Here is a 22,804-nt window from a genome sequence, read left to right as displayed (position 1 = left end):
TTAGGGAGAGGAAATTGTAACGTAGCAGAAATAGCCAAATGGGGATGCTAAAATGTTACATGAAAACATATGTACCAACTTTCAGTAACAAAGAGCTGAAACAGACCAGCCCAAAGGGCTGGGTGGGTGCAGCAGCAACTACACGCTGCAGTCCCAATCCAGCCAGCCTCCGCTCCAAATAGGAGTGGAAAAAATCTGCTATTTGGGGTGGGAAAAAGCTGACCTCCCGAAGAGCCAGCTTTTCCCTTGTGGCATCTAAAGGCCATGCCTCCAAGCAGGAGAGAAGCCAACTGGCATGTAATCGTCTTGCTTGGGCGGTGTGGCGCATCTAAACACCATGCCCCCTAAACCAGCCCCAAGCGGGACTAAACAGGCTGTCTGTTTTGGCCCCAAATCAGCAAAAGATGCAAGTCCCTTTTCTTATTTTCCTTTCCTTTTCACATGGTTAAGTTTCACTGTATATAGTGATCTGAATGTCATTAGTCTCTCCGATATAATATGTGGTTACATTTCTAAGACCATTGAAATCTGAGGACATGGTTCTGGAATCTTTTTTCAACTTGATGCAAGGTTTGTTTTTGTTTTTAGCTAAAAGCTTTTTTTTAATTCTCCAGCTTTGAGCATGTATGTAACGTATAATATTCATAGACTTCCCTTTCTTGAGTGATTAATGGATCTCTTTTGTGTAAGCAAAGTTATGTGGAGAAGATCTATTGTTTATTGGCTTTAGCCTCAGAGCAGATTTAGCAAAGTTAGAATTGACTGATAACTCATTAGGAGACTGCATTAGTGATGTACAGTATTTTGAAAAATACTGTTCCTGGAGCAGGGTCCTGTTAAGCTTTTTCAGTAATCTATCCTTGGGCAAAATGGCTGATCCCCATTGTTACAGAGAGGAAAACAACAGTCAAGTGTGGGTCCAAGTACAAACATTCATGACTGTTCCATGGACTACAGTTTCAGGACTTCTGCATTTTTGTCAACTTAGTGAAAGACTGCTGTAGTTAAGGCTTCATTATGTAGTTTGTATGACCTGTTGCCTTAGTGCATTTTCAAATGAAGTCCTTACATGGGTCACTGTGTCTGGATTATCTGATCCTCATTTTTGGTTAGCATAGAGGCTGCATAGAGGTCTGGTTGCCAGCTGAAGCTGGTGGAGTTGTATAAGCGCATGGTGTGCTTCTCTGCTACTGTCATCACTGAGAGAGACTTGTATGCTGGGGCACATGAAGATAGATTTTATCACTGTTTATTAAATGTGTTAATTAAAAAAATAAGTAAATGTATAGGGGACTATGGGCCATCAGATCCCACCTCCTGCTCAGTATAGGATATTGGGTTATAACTGCCTTTCAGAGGCTCTACAGCTATTTCAGATTTGAGAATGTTGGGTTTATACTGAATATCTCAGATTTGATTTGAATCTAAATATTGCAGGTTTTGGAAGCTGGGTTGTTTTTTTTATTAGTGACGTTCTCCTTCCACAGTTTTTGCCCCTTCAGTTTCATTGTACAATATGTTCATGCTAATTAAAGTAACTACTCAGCATTCTTTTAGAGACCAAATATAATTAACTAAGGCAAGTATTCCTCAGAGGCAATGAAAAATTAATTTTAAATTTTAGGACAGAGTCTTCTGCCTATGTTTAAATAATAAATCATAGTAATTCAGTTAGTTCTATTTAAAATGCTGCAATTTTATAGAGTTGCAGTTTATCATAAGTATCTGAAGTAATTGTAGGTAAGTTAATTAAAACTCTTCAGGCAGTAATTTGTACAAATGTACCTCCTTATTCATTTGCTCATCATCACTTTTATCCTGACTGGATTCAGCTTCTGATTGCTTTAGAGTGGCTTAGTTTTAGTAAACATGGAAAACATGTAATTGGGAAATGCCATGAGATTGCAGATGAAGGCAAGCATGATTGGATGAATGCTTCTTCATACAAAATACTGAGCTCACAAGGAGAAAAATTCTAGCATAGCTTTTACTGTGACATAACCAGTTTTGAATATCTATGAATACCCACCTACTTACCTGCCTTCATGAAAGGTTGTGAAAGCATGCCATTTCTCCCTTGTATTTTGAAATGTTGCACCCCAGGGTCAGCTTTATCACCTTAGTAAGACCTAGGTCTGTTCTTTGGTAGTTAAATGCAGTATTGGGTTTTCTTTTGGGCCAGACGGTGTCACCACAAATTTATTTATGACTGTATTTATCTATAGTTCTTGCAGAATCCAATCAGTAGCAATAGGCAAATTAAGTAAACATTGTTTGCAAAGATTACTGAACTGTGGTTTTTATTTTATGTGGTACATTTCTATCTCATTTTTCTTCCATTGTGGAATTCAGAGCGTTCTGTGTGGGGTTCTTCAATGGTCTTCTATCCAGTCACAGATAATGCTTAAGGCCTATTTCACTTCATTAAATTGGCTGCTGCAAGTGTCTTAAATATGCTCTGTTTCATGGAACACCCATTAAATTTTCTTCTAAGACAATCCATATTATGAAAGAAACCATATAACCTGTATAGTTTATTGCTTTTATTGCTTTCTCCAAGCAGTGCTTTTTTTTCTTTCTCCAAGCAGTACAGCATGATGCATAAAGTTTCCTCATCCTCTTGTATCCTTGCAACATCCTTGTGAGGTAGATGAGGCTGAGAAATAGTGACTAACTCAAAGTGACCAGGTTTGATCTATGCCTGAGTGAGGTTTTGAATCAAATTTTCTCCAGTACCAGTCACATGCTAAGGAAATGGCATTCTTGGCAATTTTATGTACTGGTTGTAATCAGTATTTTCGAATAACCAGCATCAAGAGGACACTGTTAGAGAAACAAGCATTCAGAGGAGCAATCCACAATCATATAGGTTGTTTTTCCTTGTACCGTTTCCAGAGTCACGTGACATTCTTTTTATTGTGACTGTTGACTTCTCTGTTCCTTCTTCAATTTTTTTCCTGTCCTTCTTTACCAGTTAACAGAGTTTTCATGGTCTCGTCCTTCAGTCATAATTGCGTTTCTTCCAATTCTGTCTTTCATTTTGATTTCTATCAAGAGTCCAATGTATTCTGTAGTACTGGATTTCAAAGCTGTAAATCATTTTATAAGCCTATGATTTGACAACTGCTAACCAAGCTTCATTACAATAAAAATAGTCTCATGTGGATTATTCTCAGCCTAAATTGCATGAAGGATGCTTATTGTTTGTAAGCAATGGAATAGTAAGACAAATGACAGACAAGCACAGGGCTGGACCATGGTATGGAGGTAGCCAATTTCAGTTGTGATGTCTCTTCTTAACTCCTCTAGTAATGTCCTATAACCTTACTTATGTTATTTACCTTAATTCTTTCACATGCCTTATCAGCTATAGAACTGGAGAATTTTCAGTGTGGTGAAGACTCTCAATTAACTATAAACCCACATTTTTAAAAATTGCCTGAAGACAGATTTGGTTCTTCAGCTTTGTGCTGAGTCAAGGATAAACATGTATAAGCATTTGTAGATTACAAAACAAACATTATACTTAATTATGGCAGTATAAACAGTCCTGTCTTAGCAGGATAGCAGGGAGGGAGAAAAATTACCTTTCTACATTATTCATTCCTGTATCAAAGATTTTCAGTTTAATTACTGACATTTCTTTAGATACTCTAAATGCTGTCAGACCAGAGTGGAGGTATTCAAATCTGTTTGGCTTGTCAGTGAGGAAAGCAAGTAATAGACAGTGACAGAAATAGATAACTTGCAGTTTTTTGGGAGTACAAATAAATAATTGCTAAGAAGATACTTTCTGTTCATGTTTATACTATGAATATCCTTTCTTTGGATTATAGTCATATGCTGCAATTTTTCAAATTATACCAATACTGGAGATACTTATTTTTTTAATAGGTGAATATTATTCCAATTATTGCCAAAGCAGATACAATTTCTAAATCTGAACTACAGAGGTTTAAGACTAAAATCATGAGTGAACTGGTCAGTAATGGAGTCCAAATCTACCAGTTTCCAACAGACGATGAGAGTGTTGCTAAAATTAATGCCACCATGAATGTAAGTACTTTGTTGACTGCACAATCTTAACTTTGATTATTTGTCATTATTGTTTTCCTCACAGTTGTATAAAAGTAGAATATATAACTGAGCATTTTGATTCACTGTTTTGAAATTTGTCATTCACTTTCAAGGATTCTATGCTGTTACTTGGCTATTGTATCTAATTTTATGAAATGAGTTCAGTTTATAATTAATTGGTGAGGTGTTGTACGTGGGGTTTTTTTCTTTCCCAGATGTTCACAGAGAACAATAATTCCTATGTTGATTGAGTACTGTAGGAGTGTATGTCAACAGCAAATGAGTAGTACTCCTTTTTAAGCTGGGCTCCTCCTGGACTCAGAAATCTCTGTTTCTCAGTGCTTTATGCCGAAGACAGTCCCCCAGTAACTATCCCTATAGCGTGTAAATGTCTGAATGTGAGGCACATGCACTTGAGGGGGTTCCCAGATTTTCCTAGTATTCTTCCCAAGTCAATTCTCCATAATTGGTTCTTCCTGGTTTCTATCCCCTCAGTGCACTGCAAGAAGAAGATATGGGGAGGAATGAAACATGTGGGAAACTATTTGGTTCTAATTGATGGAACCATTAGATATTAAGAAAATAATTATTTTGGGGGAGATGTTTTAAATAGAAAGGACTCTGTAGCATCTCTGTCTAGATGGCTGAAAAAACTGTAGAGGAAATTTACAGAGTTGTAGGGAAAGATCCACTGTGGTAATCATAGCATTAGCCACCACCTGTAGTAATCTCACCTGATATTGCTACCACTTAAGGCTCCCTCTGTATTGTCTTCCATAAATTCTGATATGCCCAACCTCATGCTCACCATATCATCCCAACAGCACCTGCTTCTCACACTCGCTCTACCAATCAGCATTCATATTCTGAATCATTTCACCCAAAATTATACATGTTAACTCAGTCTTCACACACACTCCTAACCATATTTAACCTCTGATGTCATAATGTAATACAGGGGCCTTTTCATACTATTCAATAACAGAACTATAATTCCCTTTTAGCTGCCAGAGGAATGTCCTTGGAATCCTGGGATAAAATTCTCAGCCAGAAAACTCTAGTGCCCCATGACAGCATCCATGACAGTTGAAGTGGAATTATAGTGCTATAATTTGGCATGGTGAAAATGCTGCAGGTTAAGAATACAGGCTGTTAAAAATTTTTATAGTGAGACTTCACCTCACTTCATAATGGCTTGTTTGATAAGAGAGACAATGGCTGCATCATTTTAGGTGAACAAAGTTATTTACAGGAGATTTGTAAGGCAGACATTGAGGCATAATTCTGTTGTTGTTGTTGTTCAGGGGTAGGCAACCTGCGGCCCGCAGGCCGGATGCGGCCCGGCGAGGCCTTGGGACCGGCCCCAGCCCGGTCCTGCCGCCGATTGCCGCCGGGGCCTTTGGCCTCTCGCATGCAGGGGCAAGGGGGAGAATTGTCTATAGACGCCTCAGAAACATGCATTTATATTAACATTTTTTTAAAAAATTTTTTTTGTGTGTCCACTTTTTTAAAAAAAGTGTCCACTATTTGAAAATGTTGTCCTACATTTGTCCTGGTTGATTTATTTATTCAAATTTTTAAAAATTATTTAATTATTTATTTTTTGGCTTCGGCCCTCCCAGTTGTCTGAGGGACAGCAACCCGGCCCCCGGCTCAAAAAGGTCGCCTACCCCTGTTGTTGTTGTTGTTGTTTCTGTTTCTTACTCATATCTCCCTGTAAATCAAGATGGGGAATAACAACAAATAACACAACACAATAATATCAGTTAAAAGAGCACATGAAACCAATGCATATTAAAACCAATTAATAAATACTTTAAAACCATAATTTAAAAACAATCTGGACACCCTGCTGTAAGAGACTGGACAATGCTGATCTAGATTTCAACAACATCTCAAGTTGACAAATCTCTTCTTGCAAGGCATTCCACAGTCTGGGGGCAGCCAAGGAAAATGTTTTGCCTGACTGGAATGTACAGGGCAGAGCACTATGACATCTTGCCATTGACTGAGCTCAGTAGAGACTTTTTCTGGAAGTGTCATTTTTAAAAATATATATTGTATTAAAGGTTTTACTTAAAACAGTATAAATACAGTAAATAAAAGTGACATTTTTACTGGAAGTGACACTTGTAGTTTCTTTGCCAAAAAATCCCTGTCTTCAGGTGAGGAGGAAGAGGACCCTGGGAGAGGGGTGGAATGGAGAGGAAGCCCTTCTCTGAATATTGTAGTGCTCAGGCTCATATAGGGAAATACTGGCTTACAGATAGTCTGGACCTAAGCCATATAGGGATTTACAGTCTTGACCAGCACTTTGAATTGTGTCCAGAAATGAACAGGTAACCAGTGAAGCTGATTCAACAAGAAAATTTAGGTATATTCACTATAATTAGCCCTGATCAGCATTCTAGCTGTGGGAATTTGAACCTGATGAAGTTTGTGAATAGTTCCCAAAGACACCAACAAAACTTTATTGTACTTCTTGTTTCTATCAATGCAAATTTACCCTTTTATGTCTTAGGGATATTTGCCCTTTGCTGTAGTGGGCAGCATGGAAGAGGTAAAGGTTGGAAACAAAACTGTAAAAGCTCGGCAGTATCCTTGGGGTATTGTACAAGGTAAATGAAAATTTGAAGTCTTATTTATTAAGAATTAATTTTCTAAGACTGTTAGTAGATTAAAGTTCTTTCATCTGTTTAATTTTTTCATTATCAATTAACCTAATTCCTTTTAACTGAATTTGCAAGCCTAAAGCCCTCCTCCATTTTTATAGAGGCTTCTTAGTGAGGTTAATGTATTTTGGTAAAGGTAAATGTTAATAATATACAGTTGTTGTCATTTCTTAATTCATTTAATTTCATTAGTGGAGAATGAACACCACTGTGATTTTGTGAAACTCCGGGAAATGCTGATTTGTACAAACATGGAAGATCTAAGAGAGCAGACTCATATGCGCCACTATGAACTGTACCGGCGCTGCAAATTGGAACAGATGGGTTTCCGAGACACTGGTCCAGAAAACAAACCTGTCAGGTAAAGGAGTGAGCCTCTTCTCTTTGTATCAAAGGTAAAAGTGTTTTTGTTTTCTCGTGCCTTACTTGCCATAAAAGGAGGGGAGAGTGTGACCAATCCCCTCTCCAGGCTGGCTCCACAGTTTCAAATCCTTGGGTCCTGTACCTCACCTTCCCCCCCTTGTACCTCAAGATCTTTCCCTGAATCTCTTGTACTTGGGCCTCAGGATGATCCCTATATGGACCTGTGGATGTGTTGTTCAGTGGGTTCACTGTGGTAAGTGTAACCAGGATCTCTGTCAAAACTTAATAGGAACAACCAAACAGTTATAAAAAAGAATAAACAAGTCAAAGTTGATTAATACACAATTAGATCACACATTAACCCCTGAACTATTTCACAGATCCTCCAAACCCTACTCAGTTCTTCCCCCTGGGCTGACTGTCCTATCTCTGTTACAGCTTTCCCCTATCTGCATTCTGTCAAATACAAGCCTTTGTTTTGTATCCTTTTCTCCTGCAAGCCTCCTTCTCAGCATCTCCTGAGCTGTAATTGGCTGGCATCAGCCAGGCTTGGCCAGTTCCTCCCTTCACAGAAAGTAAATTACTTTTTAAGTTATCTGTAGACACCTAAATACCCGAAAGGCACCAGAGCCTGTTTGATTCTGGAAGCTGAGCAGTGTTAGCCCTAGTTAGAACTTGAATGGAAGACTGCCAATGAAAGGTGCTGTAGGCTTTATTTCAGAGGAAGAAACTGGCTAAATCATCTCTGGGTATTCCTTGCCTATGAAAACCCTATGAAATTAATGGGGTCATCATAAATCAAGTTACAACTTGAAGGCACATACACAGAAACTTAGCATTTGAACTTGTGATTGAGAAATAAAATAAGTCTATAACACTTTATTTAAACCACAAATCTAGTTACCGTATAGAATAGTACAATTTATTAGGCTATCCTAATTCATTGATGGTTTGATAGTGAGGAAGTGGCAGTGACAACAGGAATGGAACTACTATTAGAAGTCAGATGTGGGTTCTGATTGGCAGCTAACGCAGTGGATTAATGGCAAAGCAAACCTGTTGCTGTATTGAACGGTTCCAATTACCTAAGTAGCCTCTGTTTCCTCTGCTTTAAATCTGCAGGTGCTAGAAGTTTTGTCAGATAGTATACTGTTGCCTTTTGTGGTCATACAGTCTTATTGGTACTGCCTCCTTTGAACTGAGGAGGATGCTGATAGAAATTGAAATGATGTTTTTAGCCGAGAACAGCCTGAGTTGTGCTTTGTTATAGTATTCTATATTAATTGTATTCTGAGGTCAGGAAGGTACACCTAAGATATTTTCTGATTTTTTTTTTTTTTCAGAATTCCTTTTTGGCAGTGCCAGTACTTCATTCATGTTTCCTATCTTCTTTTCCTTTTCTTTTATCTTTGCAACTAATGTAAGTAAGTACATTCTCTACTATATAACATTTCTCTGTTATACTTCCTTCTTACTGTTCTTCTCTTGTTACTAATATCTGAAATACAAACTGTGCCGCTTATGGCCTTTAGGTTTGGAAAAGGTTGAAGCAACTATAGAATAGACTAGAATTTGTAACACCACTTCCATTGCCTCATGGTAAGCTGGGGTTTTTTTTTATCCTGTTGATATTGATGTATGTCTGTGATAAATCATGATGGACATTGAAAATATTACAGTGCTGATGGGAACTCCTGATTGTTTAGAGCAGTTCAGTGCGAAAAATGAACATGGGTTTATAAAAAACGTGTGTTAGAGTTAAGTGTTTAACTACTGGACAATGATAGGATTGCCAAGACTTAACACAGTTGCTGACAGATGCAATTTAGGACTTAATCTCCAGGGGAGGGTATTTCACAGCTTCCTGGCTAATTTGTGTAGTCTTAGTGGTTCTTAGAGTTCAAGATGATTCACACTTGAGACAGCAGTTACTATTAAGACAAAGTGTAAAGAAGTGCCTTCTACTACTTTTCTTTATGGTCGACATTGTTCATTACACAACTGATGATGCTGCATGCATGTAATTTGTAAGATAGCTCTGAAACAATTGATGTAGGTGTAAAGTTAACAAACCAAACATTTTACTGGTTTGAAGAAGACCAGTTTTTCTTGCCCGTGTCTGGCCTTCCACAGATACTGAGAGGATGTAAACCTTATAGTTTACACGTGATGACTTATTCTTGTGGGAGAGGGTAGCCCTTGCCATTGTGTTTTATCTTTACCATCATGGGATTTTCTTCAAAATATCGTACTAGTCTTCTTTATGTAAAAAAGCCGTAGTATCTCTTGGACAAAGTATATTAAAAAAAAACCAAGTAGGGACCCATAGCCATTTGTCTTAGTGCAAAGCAAAAGAAGGGTGTATGCTGAATATTTCCCTGCCCTCTACTGCAATTACATATTTCTGTATTCTTTTACACTGTCAAATATGCACATACCACTATGAATTGAACCCACATGAATACAGTAGATGATGTGTGGAATGGAGCATGGGCTGTTCAGAGAGCATCACAAAATGCAAAATAAAAACTACTAAAATGTACAGCAAATTCCAACTGAAAATGAACCAAACCAAATAAAGAAATTATGTAGGACTTCCCTCCCTGCTTTATATGAATGTCATCTCCAGTCCTGCCCCTTTTGCTGTCATACATTGACTTTCAGTAGAATACAGAGCTGTTCAAATGTTTGGTTCTGACTCTGAAGTGGGTGTCAGTTAGTGCCAAACAAGTACTGCTCTGATAATGTTCATATAATTGGGTTAACATTTGAAATATATTTTGCCATGGAAATTATAATATGGTCATGTGCAAAGGAACTCTTGGCAGCAAGTAATGCAGAATCATTTTCTTTAGGAGCAAGAACAATGTTTAGCTTGATTGACATGAAAATGATTGTGACAGCATACAGATTTTATTTTGCTCATCTCAGAATATCATTTGAAATATATCGTTAAATTAGAAGAACAAGAAATCTGGGAGTTATTCTCAACAGATATATATTTAAATTACAGTAGTACTTGTTTTCATTAATTTACTTTAAAATTTAGTATATCCTTTTGCCTCAAGATTGCCGGTGGACTGAAATAGATGTAGTGCAAGCAGTATAAATGACAAATTTCCAAATTAGAACTGGAGAGGACAAATTCAATACTCATGTTTAAAATGTACATGAAGTGTATACAGCACTTTCACCTGTAATGTTTGAGCTTACTTGCTAAAGAAAATAGGCTGTAAGCTGGAAAGTTGCAGCCTTCTGACCTGTAAAAATAGTTTCAAAGAATTCTGAATTATAAAGCTGATCAGTAAAAAGTAAAGTACTGTAGATCTATTCTTGGTGGGTTTTATATATTTTTGATGAAGTGATGATTTAAATTTAGGAAGTAGTTTTTTTACATTAATAGAATTGACAGCCCAGAGAGATTCTTGTGGTTGTATTAGTGGGAAGGAGTGGGAATAAATGAACAGATAATATGAAAGGGCATTTTAAAGTTCGGATAAGTATTAAGTAAGCTCTGTTTGCAGGTTTAGATTATATGTTTGATTTCACTGAGCTGCTGTCATTTGAATAGTTATATCTTCAAAGCACACAGCCTAAAATGAGTAAAACTGACAATTCTTATGTGATTAAAATGTTCTTAACATACATTAATAACAGGTCAATTTCTGTAGGGAAAGGTTTACTGATCTTTCAGGAGCAATAGCATTCACAAGTGTTTAAAGTAGTGTCAGTGGTGATCTATGGACTAGTGTCAGTTTCTGGCAAGTTTTCAGGAAAGAAAGGAACAGTTGTGCCCAGTGGGTGATGCAAATTTAGTGCTGTTCTCTGACACATGGGGGTGGTGGAAATTGTCAGTCCCCCACATCAAATAACCTAGTTCAGAGTACAATGTTCACTCTGTGTGTGTGGAGAAAAAAACATGTTACCTAAAACAGCAGTTCTGCCTTAAATTTGGTTTAATGATTAACAGAAATGAAATGAAATGTTATTAACCAATAAAACAGGGAATTTATATCCAACCAAAGTATCACTATAAAAGTCCTCCTTATTCACAAATTTTCTGTCCATGGATTCAAGCATCCACAGCTTGAAAATACTTTAAAAATATACAAATTATAATAGGCAAACCTTGATTTTGCCCTTTTATATAAGGGGCACCATTTTACTATGCCATTATATTTAATGGGACTTGAGCATCCACAGATTTTGGCACCCACAGGGGGTCCCAGAACCAAACCCCAGCCATACCAAGGGCCCACTGTACATAACTAATTGTCTGTGATAGATATTTGGTGCCTTGCAATTGCTGAGCAATTTTTGTTTTCATGATGGGCAGAATTAGTGCCCTGGATTACTTATTTCACATGTGTACTAATGACTGGCTTAAAGCTTATTGACTTTAATAGCCATTCAGATATATTGGGTTCTTTAAATTTGGTACTTGCAATGTGCTTTTCCATTTTATTGAGTTAAAAATAAATTAATTACATTGGTATTCTTATTCTTATTAAATATTTGCTCTTAATTCTTTGTGGAGAAAGTTGTTAGTATAATGCAGTGTCTTGGTTAAAACTTTGAATTTTTTATACGACTTGTCTGTGACATTGGTGTTGATGCTTAAGGGAAGAGGAATAGCTGCTTAGGACTACTTTTGGTTTAGAATTCCGTTGCCAAGGTAGCTTTTGCACTTGTTTCCCTGGAGCAGTCTTAACCATTGGATACATAATTAAAAAATGAGGAGGAAATAAGCTTTTAATTTGTGCTGACAAAGGAAAAAGATAGTATCTAGATTCTCAGATTTGAAGCTCATGTTTTGCTCTTAATTAGTTTCTGTATTCATATTAAATACCTATGACATACCCAATTCACTCCATTGTATGTTTAGCTTTATTTTCATACAAGGCATGTGGTACCGTAATTCTAAACTTTGAGGCATTACATCACAAAGAAGCAGAAAGAAAGATAAGAAGAAAAATTTTCTCGAGAAATCCAATGAGTCCAAAACTTGACCTAAAATCACTACTTGGAAACTTTAGTCCATTTTATCGGGTATAGTTGCCCATTAAAACCATTGGTCAGAAGGGAACAGTATTTAAATATTGAAGTCCTTATACATGGAAACTTTACGGATATGTATGAATACATCTTAATAGTAAGCACTAAATTAAAGCTCAAAATAATACAGGTTTTTGTCTGTTCTCTATTTCTGTAAGAAAAATTTGAATGAATTTATAAATCCTGTAGGTTGAATGACATCAGTGCTTAGTATCCTTCTGCAAGTAAAAATAGAATAAAATGATGTTATAATTCTATACCCAGCGTTCTTGCAGTAAGTTCCATTGAACTCAGTAGGAGTTCATTTGAGTAAACATATATGGACTTATGATGTTAGGTTCTTTAGACAGAAACAGAACTTGATGGATTTACACCTTTGTTTTTAGGATGCCAGATAGCAAAAAGACGCCTCGTAGAGAAAGGTATGTAGTTTTATAGTGTAGTGTGCTTGAACTACAGTTTTAGGGATATGGATAATTAAACTATTATTTTTTTGTCTTTTAGAAAGTGACCACCTGTCTAATATGAGCCAGTTAAAACATGATGCCACTACTGGTTTTGGCCAATACCTGAATCATCCTATATGAAACTCAAAAGTGTTCTCAGTTGTTTACTCACATACCAACCTTGCAGATATGAGGAGCTCAGTGGAAGAAGAGGTGTTCTGCATATTCCAGGTTGAATTGCAATTCCAGTTAAAGGATCAGGTAGCAGATGATGAGACAGACCTTGGCTTCAGATCCCAGAGAACCACAGTCTGTCAAAGTAGATAGTACTTGTCTGACCTGGTGTTCAGAAAAGCAGTCAATATGGCATTTTCTCTTCCTTAATTGATATTCAGTAGAAATGCCTGAGATGTCCACTGGTTTCAAATGAGTCTTTATCTGTAGAAGTAGTTGCAATACTAAAATACACCTTCCACTGTAGAACCTAGTATATGAGGACAGAAAACACTTGGCTTGTCTGTCTCTGGAGAAGAATTTGTTGAGATCATTCGAACGAATCAATACTGTTGCCTCTGATATAACATTTCTGGAAGGATGATCCTGTTTTGATTCCTGTACAATAAAAAGGTGGTGGAGGTATGAAGCAAATTTTCCACAATATGTAGAGATGTAATTTTTGTCAAAACTGAAGAGTTTTTAAAGCTGGGATAACCCATTCCTCAAATGATATGTGTATGCCATTCAGAACCCAGCATTGATTTTTGGCCCTTCTACCTGACCACTCCCATGCTACAGGCAGTCTTTTTTCTCTCTTACATAAAATGAATCTGGTTAAACTTTATTTAATGGGAAGTGTGGGATGGCTTCATAATTGTCATTAGGACCAGCCAGTCAGCATCTACACAGCAGCTTATGTTAGAAACAAGAGGAACCAGTTGCTCCCAAACGTGATTTTCTAAAGAATCATGTCTGTGTGATCAAATTGGAGTGAGGACAGATTCACAATGGGCCCATTCAATCTCTAGATGCAGCCTGAATAGATAGTGAAGACGTGGTAACTAATTTTGTAATCCCTGTGTAAAAAAGGGGAAGAAATATGGTGGTGAACCTGCAACAGTTTGTTTATTTTTAAAACAATCATTTTTAGGGAAAGTGATTGTCCCTTGTGCTGAACTAAGTATGATGGAAGGAAGGCAGTAGTATCTTAACACCAGTGTTGCTTTTTGTTTAGTTTTTAAATTGATAAAAATATTTTCTAAATGAAAAGTCACCATTGCCTGTTGATGGATGATGTAAGTGGAAGATTCAGAAAAACTCCAATTCTTGCCAATATATTTGTTACAAAGGGATGGCAATCAACTGTGGACTTCTTTCAGCTTTTAAGATCAGCACATCTATAGTCTTGCCTGATTCAGAGCACTCTCTTAGCCAGAAAATGATTGTAGAACAAGCATAGCTCAAAAGATATCAAGCCATCAGTATGTCAGAAAAGGACATTTCTAGCAGTCTGGAAGAAAGCTTTAAATGTTTACTTTTAAAAGCAGAAGTAACTATAGCATGTCAGGCAAAGAGGAAGAAAATGAAGATGACGATGATGATACTAGAAAGCTAATCAAACATGGTGAAAAATGTGAACCTCAAAAGCAGAAAGGCATAATCAGTGGAAGAATTGAAATGTCACAGTAATTCTGTTGGATACATACAATAATCAGATGATATAAACAGATCAATTTGGTTATCCCCAAATACACCAGTTTTGAAGATATTTTTATTTTCTCTGCTTTATACTATGTATATTCTTTAGTTAACTTTATTCCTGAAGGCCTTCGGCCAAGTTAAGTGTCCCTTAAAAGGCTCAAAACACTCATGTACCCATTACCATTGAACTAATTTTATCAGCATTAAGTTCCTTTTCAGCCAGTAGTGCAGTAAAAAGAATTGGCAGCACATATTTCACCTACTGTATGGCATGTCATAGTAGTTTTATCTGATATTTCTGGGTTCTAACATTTTTCACTTGAGAAAGGGGTTGAAGAATCAGCTAATGGAGGGCATTGAGTGAACAACTATATACCTTTAATATCTTTTGCATATATTGTTTGTCGCATATGTGTGTCTGCTACATGTCAACTGGGATATTTTTGTTCGTTTTGTAAAACTGCATTTTTAGGCACCTATTTTGTCCCAGGTCACATAGCTAGATGGGTGCTCTGAGTCTGAATTGCTTGGAAATGCTTGTAGAGTTGACGAACCTGTTTTAAAACAGAAGATATAAACTCCAAATATCCCAATACCAGTCAGTTGTATTTAATGCCCTGTATAACAGCCTGCCTTGTAGACTTTAGTCATGACCATATAGTCCCTACTAACCATATTGGAGATACCATATTCTATTTAAAAAAAACACTCAGCATGAATCAGGAACATCTGAAAATTGGATTTCTTCATTGATTGTAAAATATTTGATTCCCTTTGTGTAAGCAGCTCTCTATTTGTTTTTAGCTGCTACAAGGCTAGCACAATGTCCTCTTGTGTTTTCATTAATTTTCTTTTGTGATCCTTGCATTTGTCAGGCTTCTGTAGATGAAGTTGAACTGTTTAGTTCCCTTACGAAATCAGATATTTACAATGAAAGCTCTTAAGATGGCAGGTTTTTTTAACTGCTGTTTAATATGTGATGACCATTAAAAAGATTCAATATTTCTCTTGATTCCAATAGCTAATACATTGTGGAAGAAAGTAATTGATCCTAAATGTACTGTCAGGTGTGGTCTTTTTCACATGGCAGTTTGACCTTGAATGGTTCCTTAAGTGCAGGTTATTTTCACTAGAGACAATTGCTACAAATGTCATAGGTGAGAGAGTATTTCAAATGCAGCTTTTCAGTGGCAGTATCTTTTTTTCATTGAAACCAAATGCCAACCCTTGTAAATGCTTGAATAACTTGTGTTGCCATCTCTTTTAATTGGCTTCAGAATTGCAGAGTTGCTTGGCAGAGAGTTGGTCTCCATTCTTGCTATTAAGATAAAGATCAAATGAACTAATAGCTTCCCATTTTAAAAATCAGCATATGTTTTCTTGAAAAGATTAAAGTCTGTCCAAATGTAGGATCAGATAAAACATAATTTAAAAATGGTGCACAAACAAACTAGAATAGGAATTGCTTGTTGTTGTCTCTTAAAAATTATGAAGGCTGTTTTATATTTTATGACCCTCAGTCTACAGGAGACATATGAAGCTAAGAGACATGAATTCCTTGGTGAATTACAGCAGAGAGAAGAAGAGATGAGGCAAATGTTTGTACAGAGAGTCAAAGAGAAAGAAGCATTGCTCAAAGAAGCTGAGCGAGAGGTAAGCATTCTGTTTTCTGCTTTGATTATGCTCTGGAGCTTGGGATGACTTGAACAGATTACATCATGTTTATTTAAGAAAAAGTTAGAATAGGTTGGTACGGGTCCAGCCAAACAACATGCCCAAAGGAATCACATGCACAGTTGTTGCCTACTGTTTCTGCTTTTGAAATGTCCACTGTTAAAGAGAGAAATTGTTTTTAAACTAAGCAGTGGACTTCTGCAGCAAAAATTTCAGCAGAAAGAAGAGCTTTGGCTGTATTTGGAACCTGACCCATGGTTGGAATTAGGTCAGCTATGCCTTCAATGTATCCCACTCTTAAATGACTGTGTGTCATTAGATATAGTGCCTTCATTGCAGGCCAGTGCCTGATCAGGTGTGGCACTCTTTCTTCTTTCTCTTCCCCCTTGTACTTTTACATAAAGTTGTGTGCATTGGGCTGGTAGCATCCACTGGGCTTTGGTTCCAGGGTCTCCTGTGCATACCAAAATCCGTGGATGCTCAAGTCCCATTAAATACAATGACATAGTAAAGTGGTGTGGCCTTTATATAAAATGTCAAAATCAAGGTGTTTTTTTGAAATTTATATACTGTAGTTTTAAAATATTTTCAAGCTATGGATGGTTGAATCTGTGGATAAAGAATCTGTGGATACTGAGGGCCAGCTATTTTATTTCTGTTCTCTTCAGTCTCTCCTTTGACTTTACTGAAGCAATTGGAGTTAGGAACAGGGGTGCTGGGAAGGGAGGGAATAGCTATCTCACTGGTTAGCTACCTTGCTGGGCTAATGTGTGTCTTCACTTCCTGCCCCCTCCGCCTTTCTTCCATGCATTTGTATATATGCATCTTCATTTCCCATATATATGTAATCAATAATCTTCTGATTTATTTTATTTCCTATCTAAAGATTTTTTTAAAAAATCAAAACACTATTTTTGTTTGTGGATACTTCTATTATGCTTATAATATGATTGGCATGAGGCCTTGAGATTCAGCATTAGAAGGAATAATGCTCAGAATCTGATTTGGATTCATGTCTGATATGTTATGCCAAGGAGGAGCTCCCCACATGGACAACAAACTGCCTCTTCTATAATATTGCTGTGAGTTTATCAATTTCCTCTTCAGCCCCATTTGCTGCATTAATACTGGCTTTTGATAGTTGGAAACCCACGCAAAGACTGAGCTTTCCCATAAGCCAATGGAGAGGGGAAAGGCTGTTACATTTTTGATCTCTGTTAACTACAAGATGTGAAAAGTGAAAATAACAGAGACCAAGCCTTATAGAAGATGTGCTTGTTTGATACATGGAGGGAAACTTAACTGAATTTCCCAATGTTGTTATTATACACATAAGACAATGTATGTGTAATTAGTGTATTACAGTCATTACTAACAAATTAAGGCAAGAATTATAATGTGTTCTGCACCTAAGGTTAGTTTTGATACCATATTCTTTATTCCCCCTGCCACCAAAGGCTCATGGTACATAGTACTGTTAGACAAAGTGCCAGTGAGAAGGAGCTTGTTATCAGTGTTAGACATTGGGGGAATCACAGAGGAATAATACATGACGGAAACAAAACATTTGGAAACTCCCTCTTCGAATGTAGTAGAAAGAGACTGCTGGACTCTGGGCTAGATAAGTAGCTTGTTGACCTGACCTGACTGTCAGCAGTGTACCACTTTGGCACAGTTGATCCAGTGACACTCCCTTGTTGCAGGGGTCAGAGCTAGGTGGAAAAAAATGAGTTAGCTGCCATTGAGTCTAATAGTACCAGTATGGGTTACTCAAATTGGTGCTATTCAGATTCAGTGGTAACATGCTATGCTGGTTGATATTTGAAGTGTGTGACGCATACAGTGCATTTTCCCCAAATGTTGGTGTTTAATCCTCTCCTATTCTTGAATGTCTGTACATGTTTCTGTTCCCTTCAGAAGACAAAGCCCTTTAGATTAGTTTAATTGAAATGAGAGGAAGTATTTTTAATATAGTCCTAAGCAAATCTGCTTCCCTGAAGTTTCAAATGGAGCAGTGCTCTTAAAAGCTTATACCACACTGGACTGGGAGTTGGCAAAGAATAGTGACATGTCAAATGTTACTATGTGCTAAATGCCTAATACTGCAAGCTTGTAGGTGCTCAAACTTGTAAACTCCATCTCCACTAAACAAACTACCATACTTCTACTCCAACTTATTTTGTAGTAAGGACTAATCTGATCCACTTTTCATTCCTTATGTTTCATCCCTTTTTAAAATCAACCCTTAACTGCCTCTGTATATAGTGGTTCCTGGGAGACAGTGGGCATGCTTAGTTGATACCAGACTGTTTGGCTTTGGGGGCAGCATTACATTTTACAAACGATTCTTTTTCTTCATATTATGAAACTCTCGTTAGTATGTATTAAGAAACCATTGTCTTTTCTGTGGTGGGCTTGATTTTGCTGCTCAGCTGAAAAGAGTAGCAAAGTGAAAAATATCAAATCCAACATTTGTATCTCTATTATGACCTTTTTTGTGATTTCAAAAAGTATACAGAAAATAACATATACTACATGTCATGCTCAATATTATCAAAAGTGGTCTAGTAAAATAAACAGAAGCAATAGTCTCTTGCAATTTTGATGTGAACTGTTGACTCAAAGCCTCTCTCTTTACTCTATCAATGCACATTGAAAGGTTTAAGTCAGAAATCAATGATACTCAACTTACAGTACATTTTTCTCCATTTACTAAGAACCAAGAGGTTGAGTATGGAGCATTTCCTAAATGTTATATTTCCTATTCAAAAATTCCTAATTTGAAAAAAACACCACCATTTCTATAACTGACAAAGAAAAGCATTTAATGGTATTTGAATTTTTTTTTTATTTTTTATTTTTTGCTTGTGCGTGGGAACCAAGAAATTAAGAACTCAAAATACACAACTTTGGCATTCATTTAGAAAACTCATTTTCTGTGTCTTACAGTGTGATTATTTAGCATGTGAGGCTGAATGCTAGACTACCACCTTGTGGCAGAAATGATTTTTTACTTTGTGCTTGACTTTAGCTACAAGTGAAATTTGAACATTTGAAACGGCTTCATCAAGAAGAGCGGATAAGAGTGGAGGAGAAAAAAAAGATCCTGGAAGATGAAATTATGGCATTCAATAAAAGAAAGGCTGCCTCAGACATACTCCAAGGGAGGCCTCTACCTGCTACTCCGACTGTTGCCTTAAAAAAAGATAAAGATCGGAAAAAGTAAGTAGTCCATTCCAGCAGATTTTGGGATTTGGATAGCTAAAAAAGTTTAGATCTGACAAATATTTTATAAAACATTGTACATTATTTAGACTGGAACTATATAAACCAGTACATTTGTTTTACACTGTTTTAAACCAGTTTTGCCAATACATCAGGCACTTTGTTAAGAATTCTCCTTTTTATGTTTTCTCCTGAAGGGATCCAGGTTTTCGGCTTGAGCTCCTCTGTTTTGATGTCAGAGATCAGGAAGTTGTGAATATGCAGGAAGAGAGAGAGAAGTTAGAAAAGGACAGACTCCATTCTAGGGAATGCCACCAATAGTATTTGGAAGCAGCTTGCCAATATTATGTGGTTAGGGTATGTTAGTTTCAAAACTGTAGAAAAAAGATAAATAAGTTTGCAGTGTCTTTAAATCTGGTAGGTTTTCCCTATTTCTAAAAATTAGTACCACTGCTCACAGGAGCCTCTTTAGTTTTTAGTCATGACAGAAGATATAATGGAACTGTGAGAAAAATGTATATTGTGAAATGGAGTGTGATAGAATCCATGTACTGTACTTAGAATGCAATACTGTATAGAATAATTGCATATTAATAATTTTTATTATTTTAAAACTAGAAATCTACCTCAAAATTAGAACCAACATTTGTGTAGAACTAGCCCTGAGTGGGGCTGCTGATGAGCAACAAGATATGTTTTGTTTTCCCTTTTTTCACAATTAAATTTTATGCTTGCCCTTGGATTTAGCAAACATTTGTCCTTACTGTAAGTTGAACTTTAACTGGAACAGAATAAAAAAATCAATCAAATAATGGGAAGAAGAAATCCCATCTCTTGCAAGTGCTTTGATTGTGTACTCCTACATGGCAGGTGGGAGTGGTTGGCCCTTGTGGTCTCTTCCAACTCTATGATTCTTTGCCCACTGATCTGAAAATTAGCACATCGAACTCAGATTAAGTGTAACTTAATCTGAGTTTATCTCTGTATGGTTCTGCTTTTCAGTACAGTTTTTGCCTGTGTCATCTGTTAAGGGTATTTGACCAACATCTTCCTTATTGTGTAACATTAAAATTATGAATGCTACAACCAACAGACTTTATACTTATTAGGTTGTTCTGTTTTGGTCAAAGGGCAAAAGTGGCCATTAAATTAGAAGTATTAAAGTTTTTGTTGCCTGAAATGTAGTTCCTGTTTTTTGCGTCACCTAGCATAATTAAATGGGAAAAATAAGATTACTAATTCTGAAAATGTGGAAAACACCTTAATCCACAGCCAGTCCCAGAATGTCTCCTCTTCACTCTCTCTGAATTTGGAATTCTCATGTCAGTTGAGAGATATCAGAGGCAGATGTTTCTCTGTCTGTTTAGAGGGAGGGAGGGAGGGAGGGAGATTTCAAGGGTAAACCCTTCTTACTAGCCTTGGCAAGGGATAACTGATAACTGATATGTCCTATGGTTCGGAGATGCCCTTTTAAGAGTGCAGTGTTAAGTAGTTATTCATTTTTATTAGAATAAGAGAGAAAAATCTATTTTAGAAAAACTTGTTTTTTTATTTTGATACAACAAACAAACAAACAAACAAACAAACAATAATTCCTTTTTTACTATGTATACAACACCTTTCTTTCTTACTTATTTTACATTTACTTTCTTTACAGTAAAACATGTTTTTTCAGTGCTTCCTGGAACAAGAAACATGATGATAATGTACATCAGTTTTTGTGAGCCATTATGGTATAGTGGTTTGAGCGTTGGATTATATGACTCTGGAGACCAGAGTTCAAATCCTCGCTCAACCATGGAAGCCCATGGCAAGTCAAGGCAGCAGAATGCTGGGGGTTGTTATTGGTCCAACACACACTGCAGAACTAATCCAATTTGAGACAACTTTAACTGCCCTGGCTCAATGCTAGGGAATTCTGGGAACTGTTGTTTTGTGAGACATTTATCCTTCTGTATCAGAGATCTCTGGTGCCACAATAAAGTACAATTCCTAGGATTCCCCAACACTGAGCCAAAGCCATTAAAGTGGTCTCAATCTGGATTATTTCTGCAGTGTGTTTTGGATCATAGTTAATTTAGTTGTGTAGAAAATGTACATTGTGCAGAAGTTTGTACTACCTTCATCTGCAAAACTAGAATTAAGGTAAACTACATTTCTTTTGTATGGCATGGTTGTTGTCCATATGCAGTTAGAAATTGGTGTCATTTGAGATTTATCTACATTCAGAATTTTATCAATCTAGTTTTTTATAATCAATGTAAGCATGGGTTTCTTAAGACAGATATTTCAATACTATAAATGACCTTTGCTTTCTGTAGAGAAAGATATAAATGATACTATTTTTCTGTTTCAGCTCTGGATTTATGTGAAACTGAAGAGACAAGAAAAATGGTTTGCATTTCTCTTTGAGGAAATTTGGCTGCATCTCTCCCCTTCTTATGCAAGCTAACTTGAAAACCTGACCACTATTTAACATTGGAAAAGTATATTAAACTGTATAATCAATCAGTATTGCCTATGTACTTTGGGTTGCTGTTGCAGTAATATATTAAAATGGACATTTATTTTAAGCAGCGATTGGTATTGGTATGCACTTAAAAATGTAAACTATGTACTGCTGGCCAAGTTGCACACACTTCCAGATGCTGTACCAAAGATCTGTGCCATGAAAGAGTTTTTATTCAAGTCAGCTATGAATACTGTAGTACAGAAGTATTTGCTGAATATGCATTATAATTGTTTTAAAGAATTGATGTCTTTTTGATGTGTTAATTATACAACATTTAATGTTCTTTTTTGAAGCATTTATTGAACTGTATACAAATGTAAACCTACTAAAGTAACTACTTCCTTTTCTAAAAATGTTTTATATATGAACTTTCTAGTTTCATGATTGCCTTTACCATTGCAGTATTCATGCAAACATGTGTGCCACTAGAAAATAGACATTAAAAACTAATTTGGTTATGAGATGCCTTTTGCTTGAATACTCTTCCTTAGTTTTCAGGTACATTCCATGTCATCCTTTGTGTGAAAACTAGGGTCTTAAAGATAAATAAAATAAAATTGGATTTGTTTAATGAGACCTGTGCCATGTTCAAATTTACTTGATGCATCACTGTTCTTATATTGAGGAATGCTTAAAGTTTTAATGCTTTGTGAATTTACACAAATGTTTAAATTATTTCCAAACTATTTGTTTACATGGGAGTAAATCCCACTGTGCTCACTCAAAATAAATAGTTTTTATATTCTGTAGACTACAGTGTACAGGATTGCAGTCTAACATCTCAGTCCTAATTACTTCAGAGTAAAAATGTGCAAGATTGTGCTTCTAAATGTAATTATAACTAATTCTAATGTTGTCATACCTCTTAGGGCAACAGATGGTTGCCCATTTTGTGGAGTTCCTTATTAATTCTTTTTATAAGCATCAAAAGTGTATAATCCTCAAAGATTCTGCCTGCCTTCCTGCCTTTGTTTCTCCCTTTCTTTTTTACAGAAATTCTTACAAACATATAACATGGGAAATAAAGTGTATTTGATTAAATAGTAATTATTGATGTTGCTATAATGGTACTAAAATGTTTT

General features: G+C 36.4%; 1 protein-coding gene across 9 annotated transcripts in view; it reads left to right on the top strand.

Annotated features, from left to right (window-relative positions):
• Positions 1 to 22,298, top strand: part of SEPTIN10 (septin 10) — a 38,728-nt gene extending 16,430 nt beyond the window's left edge. For 2 of the 9 annotated variants that reach the window (XM_042460338.1, XM_042460339.1), the window contains exons 6-13: positions 3,895 to 4,056; positions 6,599 to 6,695; positions 6,942 to 7,110; positions 12,554 to 12,589; positions 15,832 to 15,964; positions 19,017 to 19,207; positions 19,408 to 19,567; positions 21,567 to 22,298. In XM_042460338.1, coding sequence (XP_042316272.1) covers positions 3,895 to 4,056; positions 6,599 to 6,695; positions 6,942 to 7,110; positions 12,554 to 12,589; positions 15,832 to 15,964; positions 19,017 to 19,207; positions 19,408 to 19,531 — 912 coding nt within the window. In that variant the 3' untranslated portion in view covers positions 19,532 to 19,567; positions 21,567 to 22,298. Of the gene's footprint in view, positions 1 to 3,894; positions 4,057 to 6,598; positions 6,696 to 6,941; positions 7,145 to 8,455; positions 8,533 to 12,553; positions 12,590 to 12,671; positions 12,845 to 15,831; positions 15,965 to 19,016; positions 19,212 to 19,407; positions 19,568 to 21,566 lie in introns of those variants that run through there. The other 7 variants (XM_042460340.1, XM_042460341.1, XR_006103109.1 and 4 more) reach the window with 7 other exon arrangements.
• The last annotated feature ends 506 nt before the right edge of the window (positions 22,299 to 22,804 follow it).

Source organism: Sceloporus undulatus, chromosome 3 (assembly GCF_019175285.1).
Source record: "Sceloporus undulatus isolate JIND9_A2432 ecotype Alabama chromosome 3, SceUnd_v1.1, whole genome shotgun sequence".
NCBI classification, from domain to species: Eukaryota; Metazoa; Chordata; class Lepidosauria; order Squamata; family Phrynosomatidae; genus Sceloporus; species Sceloporus undulatus.
Note: the sequence above shows the minus strand (reverse complement) of the source record. Positions and strands in the feature narration are given on the sequence as shown.